Genomic DNA, 7,921 nt, shown 5'->3' on the forward strand with positions numbered 1-7,921 from the left:
ATAAGGACAATTAGGATTTAGGAAATGTCAAACCAAGACAGGAAACCCTGGGCTTAACTTTCCTACTTCAAGTAGGAAACCTTCTTTGACTAGGATTCCTCATTTGATTAGGAATCCTCTTGTGATTAGGAATCCTAACTTCATTAGGTCTTCAATTTCGTCCATTCCTTTTGCTCCAAACATAAGCTATCCATTCCAAGCCCAATTTTGCTCCAAAATGCTCCAAAATGCACCTTTTTGCTTCCTTAGCCATATGAACCTAAAAACACACGAAAATGGCATAAAGGACTAAAATAACTAAGGAAACACAACGTAAATGCATGAGAACAAGCCAATTAAGTCGCATAAATATGCTCCTATCATCTGGGATTATAAGAGAGATGATTTTTCTCCAATTTTCCTTGTGGGGAATTGTTTCGATTCTTCTTTTCAACTTCTTTGTTGTTTTTTCTTGGCTATTTCTCACAAGGTTAAGCTAGGTTTGTGTAATAGCTTCAAAGGTTGGAGAAAACATCAGTATAGGGTAGAAATCATTGCTAAACTTTGGCCTAGGGTTCTTATGATTAGGCGTGTTTTTGTTTGGGCAAGCAAGCGTCCATGTTTTAGTATGGTAATAAATAATTGGTCTATTAATTTTAGGGTTTCTATGAACCATTTGAGTTCCCTAGAACTTGTGTGGTTCTGGATTCTTATGTTGGCCTTATAATCATTACCTCACGGTAAATAGCAGCATGCTGGTGGATACTCTTGAGGGAGTTTCTTTTTGGTTGTGGTAATTGCTTCAATCGAAGCCATGATTGGCCTTTAGAGGGACGTTTATGTTCCATAGGGGCATGAGAAGCCAAAGGGCTTACTTGTAGTGGTTGTCCTGTTAACCTTTCTAGGAGGGTTGTGATACGATAGCCATTATTTTAGTTTTTAGCTTCGATTTCTTAAGAAATCTTTCCTATCCTAACTTCTTGTTATCATTTGTAGGTTGGATTCCTCCAGGTCCCTATTTAAGAACGGAGTGGGTCACTGGGGATCTCCATCATTTCTTCTTTCATTTATCCTTTACTCAGTTAGTCTATACTATGCTATGACCCCTAGATCTCATTGTGATGCCTCTTCCTCTCATAGCCGAAGACTTGTTCCCAACCCTAGGTTACCTTCATGGGCAAACCTTTTTTAAGTTCCTCAACCTAGACAACAACCCATAATGGTTGAGAGATCTAACAACAACCGCACCATGGAGACTGTGTTACTCGAGTGCAAACCAACTTAATTCTTCTGCTATTATTGAGTATTAGGAGATGAGAGTGCTCATGGGTACGATGCTTGGGAAGAATTTGGAAGCTACATTGATTAAGTGGAAGTTAGGCTCAATCTAGAGTACCGAAGTCAAGAATCAATTTTATTAGGACCATTTTGATCACAGATTGATTGCGGTTGAGTTCACTGATGATGATGAACTGCAGTTATCTTAGACATTCGACCTTTGTATGTCAAAGGGCAAATCTTCCGTCTTGAAAGGTGGACATATAAGTTCAGGGATGTGGATAGGGTCATGAACTTCAAGGTCTGGGTTCGTTTACCCAGGTTACCAATACAGTTTCGTGAGAACGCATCATTGGTAACATTCTTTAGTCTATAGGTACTACGGTCAAGGTGGATGAGGTGACTTTCTTTAAGTTTAATGGACTTTTTGTTTGGGTTCTGAAGGAAGTTGATTTACGCTTCTCTTTGAATAGGGTTATTATTGTTAACAAAGATGAGGACAATTCGATAGTGATTACCAATCAGAAATTGTTCTGAAATGATCTGCATTACCTGGTTGGTCAACTCTGGTCGACATAAGCCAATGTTCTCTGGGTCATTGTTGAGATGTAGGTTAGGAGAGGGATTTCCCTCCGAGTCGTCATCGACTACCAAGATGTCTTTAAGCCAATCTTTATCTTGCCAAAGGATATCCAAGATATATGGCCCCCAAAAAAGGCTAGGTCTAGGTAGGAAATAATAGTGGCCATTGTTGTGATAAGTGCAAGTGTACAATATCATCCACGTAATATAGTAATAAGTAGAGTGTTGTTCTAACAAGGATCGCATTACTTAAATTTACTATTCTGATTAACTTCAAACTAAAATTAAATAAAAGAAGGATTATGACTCACAAATTCAAATATGCAAAGAAACAAAACGCAAGGAAAAATAACAATGTGCCAAACTCCTTTGTTCCACATCAATCAAAGTTCTTGCTGTGATAAGAAAAGGCCGACCCGATTCAATTGCCTATAGTCAATACATAGCCTCAAAGTTCCGTCTTTCTTCCTTACAAACAACACTGGAGCTCCCCAAGGTGAAGTACTAGGCTGAATGAAACCCTTATCCACTAATTCCTGCAACTGAACTTTCAATTCCCTTAACTCGGCGGGAGCCATACGATAAAGAGTCAAGGAAACAGGATTAGTACCTAGAAGTAACTCAATAGTGAACTCCATGTCTCGATCAAGCCGCAAGCCAGGTAAATCCTCAGGAAAAACATCGGGAAAGTGTCTAACTACCTTCATATCCTCAACTCTACTAAGAGCAGCCTCATCCAACACCACATGAGCTAAATACCCCTAGCAACCTTTAGACAACAACCTTTTCGCTCGCACAGCAGAAACAACGCCATGTCTCACCCCACTCTGCTCACCCACGAAAGTAACCACAGGTAGTCCAGGACGATGGAACGTAACTATTTTCCCGTAACAATCAATATTGGCACGATAGAAATGAAACCAATCTGTGCCCAGAATCACATCAAAGTCAACAATATCTAACGGGATAAAATCAACTGGCATAACCACATCCTCCACTATCACTGGACACCCTGGGAACACACGATCTACAATACATCTCTCCCTTCTGGGCATAGCCAACTCTAACTCATACCCTAGAGGTGTGGGGCGAGGTTGCATCATTTGAGCAAATGTATGAGAAATAATGGAATGTGCAGCACCACAATCAATTAATACTCTAGCTAAATAACCAAGGATATTTAACGTACCCATAATCAAATCCGGATTGTTCTTAGCGTCCTGCAGAGAAATGTTGTGAATACGCCCCTGGGTTTGCTGTCGTCCACCTCGACCTCTACTCGTCTGACCACCACGACTCTGAGTACCACGCCCCTGACTGGGCTGACCAGACTGCCTCGAAGACCCTGCACTACTCGAAGCGATCTCCCCCTGCTGAATTTGTCCTCCCTGGAACCACTGAGAACCGCATGTTGGAGCTGGAGGATACGGCATATAGCCACCCAGATACGGAGGATAACCACCCTGAGAATATGGGTCCTGGGGATATTGATATTGTCCCGGGGCATAGGGAACAGCATCACCCTGATAGTAGAAAGCACCACCTCGGCCCGACTGACCATAACTACCTGGACCCTGAATCTGCTGAATCGGCGTAGGTGGCAGCAAGAAAGTCTGCTGCGGCTTCTGCTGCTGACTCTGGGGACAATTCACAGCCCGATGTCCCATCTGCCCACAAGTAAAACAACCACTGCTGCCACGCCTACACTCACCAAAGTGCCGATTATTACATCTACGGCAAAGTAGGGCCCTACCTCTGCCACCATCACCCTGCCTCTGGCCTCTAGCACCACCAACGAACCTACCTCCACGTCCCTGACCAGTGGCGCTGAAACCACCGCTAGAAGAACTCGAGCTAGTACCATCCCTCTTAAAGTTCTGAGTCTGACGAGGCCCGAGCGACGCTTGACCTTTACCCTTATCATCTTTCTTCTGATTACCATCTTTCTCTTCCTCATCACTCTCGCTCGACATATTTTCTGAATCCTCGACCCTCAGCAGAATCTCATAAAAATCCTGGTAGGTATCACAATGAGTAGTGGTCATCATCGAACGCCATTTCTTCTTAGTGCCTAAACGAAAACGACGAAGCATCTCCGCCGAATTACCAGCAATCTCAAGATGATAGCGAGACAAATAAGTGAACTTCCGATAGTACTCATTCGCTGTCAACTTCCTCTGTCTCAACTCAGTAAATTCCTGCTTCTTTCGATCAATATACTCAGGAGGCACAAACCTTCTCCTGAACAATTCTTGGAAAACATCCCAATCAGTCTTTTCCGCTGTAGTCAAACGACGAGATTCCTGCTCCCACCAGGCCGCAGACTCCTTGCCCAAAAACCACGAGGTCGTCTCTACCCACTTCTCAACAGGAAGATTCCCCTGACTGTTCAAAACACGAAAAGTCTTCTCAATATGCTCTAACCATCGCTCTGCACCCTCATGACCCTCGCTACCTTCGAACTTATCCAACTTCAAATTATACATAGTCTCCAGAGGAGTCCTCTGGGGAGGGCGGATCGCCGACTGAATAGCTGTAGCGATAGCTTCCCCCAACTGAGCAATATCGGGGAAACTAGGCTCAGCAGAGCGACGTGGTTCCCGACGAGGCGGCATAGTTCTGATAGAAGACACCAAAACCATTAGAATACTCACAAAAGTACAGGACTGCCAAACCTAGGCTCTGATATAAACTGACACACCCCGATCGAGATCAGGGTATGCTGGCCGTCGTGGAAGTGGCGTAACCATGTGCACAGTGCGGAAGCTAATAAAATAATAATGTAAATAGTACGAATAAATAAAAACTAGCATACATAAGGTAATAGAACAAGTGCTAGCGTAAGTGAGACACAGGTTCAAAGCAATAAGCCTAAAACAGTCCAAAAGAAAACGACGAAACAACCGTACACCCGAAGGTGGTCCTACACTGGTGATCGTCTGTCAGATATGCCGGGAAAACCCTCTGGGAAACCACCAAATGTGCTAGCCAACTAGAACCTGGAGGGGCGCAAAACAAAAGCGTGAGTGGGCAAAAACAAAGTTTTTCGAAAACCATTTAATAAATAAGTTCTAACCTCTCGTCGTAAAACCTGTATACTTCCCAGAAAATAGAATATATATATATATATATATATCATGCTCGAAAAGCGTGCCATGCGATATGCCTCTAAGTAACATACAAATGCTCAGGGATATGCCATACCAAGACCTCAAATAAAATGTAAGTGCTCAGGTAATATCACATCCAAATCATATAAACTGTCAGCCGGAGTCACCTAACGTGACCTGTACGGCTGAATCTAGAGCTCAAATCTCAATCTCACTATCTATACCTGCACACGAGTCGGAACCACCTAAAGTGGTCTGTACGACAGGCCTGGGTGTAATATAAATACGCTCTAGTGCTACGATCACGTGAAGGCTGGGCGAATATTCGCGGGTCACCTACGAGTTGGAACCACCTAAAGTGATCTATACGACAAGACTGTGCACCTAACTTTGATCCAAGCTGAGCGTGTGGTGCGGGAGGTGAACATCACGTGAAGGACTGTGCCCTACTCTGGGCGGGAGCACTGACACCGGGGGTGCAGGTTACGAGCTCTCTAAGTCTCTAAAGTCACTACTGAAAGTAAATATAAAGTCATACTCACCTGGCACTTACCTGTGCGTCCGCAGCATCAATTCACATGCATATATATATAACTAATAATGCATGAACGAACGACAACAATAAACATGGCAATATAATGCAGAAACATTTTAATTTCATTTTCTGGGAAACGTATAAGTATATAGGTATATACAGAAAACCGAAAGCCCACTCACTGGTAAGTGGAAGGGTCGTAGCCCCCCTGCCTCGAGTGACCACGCTCGTCCTCGGGATACGTCTCACCTATATGCGAAACAACTATAAAAACGTTAATTTTAAAGCACATATCCAACCTTTAGAAATAACTTCTCATGCATTGCTCAAATGGGGTGTATGAATACACCAACGTGATCTACTCAACCTCAGGAACATCCCCATATTTTTAAAATAATTTTTCACCGTCGCACGTGCCCCCACGCGCCGGCCACGCGCAGGCACGTGCCTGGCACGCTGACGGCATCAACTGACGCCGTTAGGAATATTCCGTTATCCCTAACGGTTTCCGTCAACGGCGTCAGGAATATTCCGTCAGACTTGACGGAATATTCCGTCGTCTTCCCCGGCGAGCCTCCGGCACCGTTGTCGGCGCCGGAAAACTGGGAAAATTTTAAAACGTCCTATCTTCTTCGTTTTTCAACCAAATTTCACGAAATTGGTACCAAAATGAAGCTTACAACGAGAAGAACACAATCATACCACTTTCAAGCACCAAAAACCATTAAATCTCACCTGGAAAATCACCCCAACTCCGGCCAACTTTGAAACTCGTGATCCCAACGTCCAAAACCTTCAAACGAACCACCCCGAGCCTCCTTGGGACCTCACCATGCTTCCTACAAGCTTGAAATTCCCTAAAACGTGAGAATTCACGTGTGCATGAACAGTACCCAAAATCGGGCATCGTGAGTTCGACGTGAAAACGAAGGTATTCTTACCTGAAATAGGTATGGTTGGACTCCTACGAGCCTCACGAGTTTGAATATGTGCTTGGATTCTTCGATCTGTGGAGGTTGATGGGTGTGTGGGTGTGTCCGTACGTTTCAAAGGAAATGGGAAAGGAATGGGGACTCGGGACAGTGTGCAGGAAACATGAGGAAAGGTTGTGGAGTGTGGGAAAGTGTGTGTGGCCTACAACATGCCAACCAAACTCAAAAACAACCAATAAACTTAAAGAAATCGAACTAGGGGCAATTTTGTCTTTTCACACATACGTTATAATATTTCTGGGACGGGCTGTCACAGATTGATTGGGAATGAGTTTTTTGCAGAAAAAATTTAAAAATTGGCAGAACAATATTTTTTCGTTCAACCGGATTGAAAGCCCCATCAAGGTTTTTATCAAGGCCCATTGATGGACCCTATCCTCTTTTGTGTACGTATCTTTCTCATCTTAATGCATATCACACTCTTTTTATAAATAAAAAAAATAGTCATTATAAGTAAAAGTATGATCAATTTTTAGAAAATTTTATTTTATGAGCCCATTATAAATTTCTCGCTCCACCACTAAACTTGCAATCATATATGAGCCTCATATGGGAACTTCATGAGACTCAATATATTTTAAAGAGTATTTTCAAAATACAAATAATGCTTGTTGAAATTCATGGTAACTTTTCCTTTCCCTTCAAAACCATTTATTAATTGAATTAAAATTCTAGTTAAAATGAGTATTTCAAAATACAAATAATGCTTGTTCAAATTCATGATAACTTTTCCTTTCCTTTCAAATCCATTTATTAATTGAATTAAAATTCTAGTAAAAAACGTTGGCTGGCACTATTGCAACCATTCCTCTCTTCATTTGATTTTTTTATTTTATTTTATTATTATTATGAGGATGAAAAAGATTCGAAATTATTACAATAATTAAAGGGAGGAGGAGTTTCGAACCCGACACGTAGGATTAAAAACCTAACACTAGAATATTAAACCACATGCTTCATATTATTATTATTGTGCCAATTATTTCGTTAATTCTCCAACTTTATATACATAGTAAATCTCCAAAGTTTATGATCTTTCTTTCCTACACCGAATGGAAGATCCACCCTTTTCTTTTCAAATTGATCCAATATTGATCGGAGTTCTTTTTGTATGCTATAATTATTCTCTCTCCATTACAAATTGACTAATTTAAATATGGGGAAATTAAACTTTAAAAAAACGAAAATAATTAATCTACACAGATTTGTAATGATCTTCATTTCTTTTGGTAGGAAATAACTGAATATGATTCATTCAATTTCTATTACTTTATTCATATGCCAATTAGAAAATAAATAAAAAAGCAATAAATACAAGACAATGTAGGGAATTTGAAAATGAGCGGTGGCAAGTTCAGCTTTCTGGGCATAACATTTGTGCAATGGTGAACATTGTTGGCAAAGGATTATACTGGTTTCTTGGTTACCTCCAACGTGTGGATACT

At 41.6% G+C, this 7,921-nt stretch overlaps 1 protein-coding gene across 1 annotated transcript; it reads right to left on the reverse strand.

The window, feature by feature from the left end:
• Window positions 1-1,139: 1,139 nt before the first annotated feature.
• LOC148691620 (uncharacterized) lies at window positions 1,140-4,454 on the reverse strand. Its single transcript, XM_088683362.1, has 3 exons — window positions 3,029-4,454; window positions 1,810-1,934; window positions 1,140-1,181 (listed from the first exon to the last, which is right to left on the reverse strand). Exons 1-3 carry the CDS (start codon window positions 4,452-4,454, stop codon window positions 1,140-1,142), a joined length of 1,593 nt encoding a protein of 530 aa, XP_088539488.1.
• Between the last annotated feature and the right edge of the window lie 3,467 nt (window positions 4,455-7,921).

Source organism: Pyrus communis, chromosome 13 (assembly GCF_041283825.1).
Source record: "Pyrus communis isolate YQ-2024b chromosome 13, ASM4128382v1, whole genome shotgun sequence".
In the NCBI taxonomy this organism is placed as follows: domain Eukaryota; kingdom Viridiplantae; phylum Streptophyta; class Magnoliopsida; order Rosales; family Rosaceae; genus Pyrus; species Pyrus communis.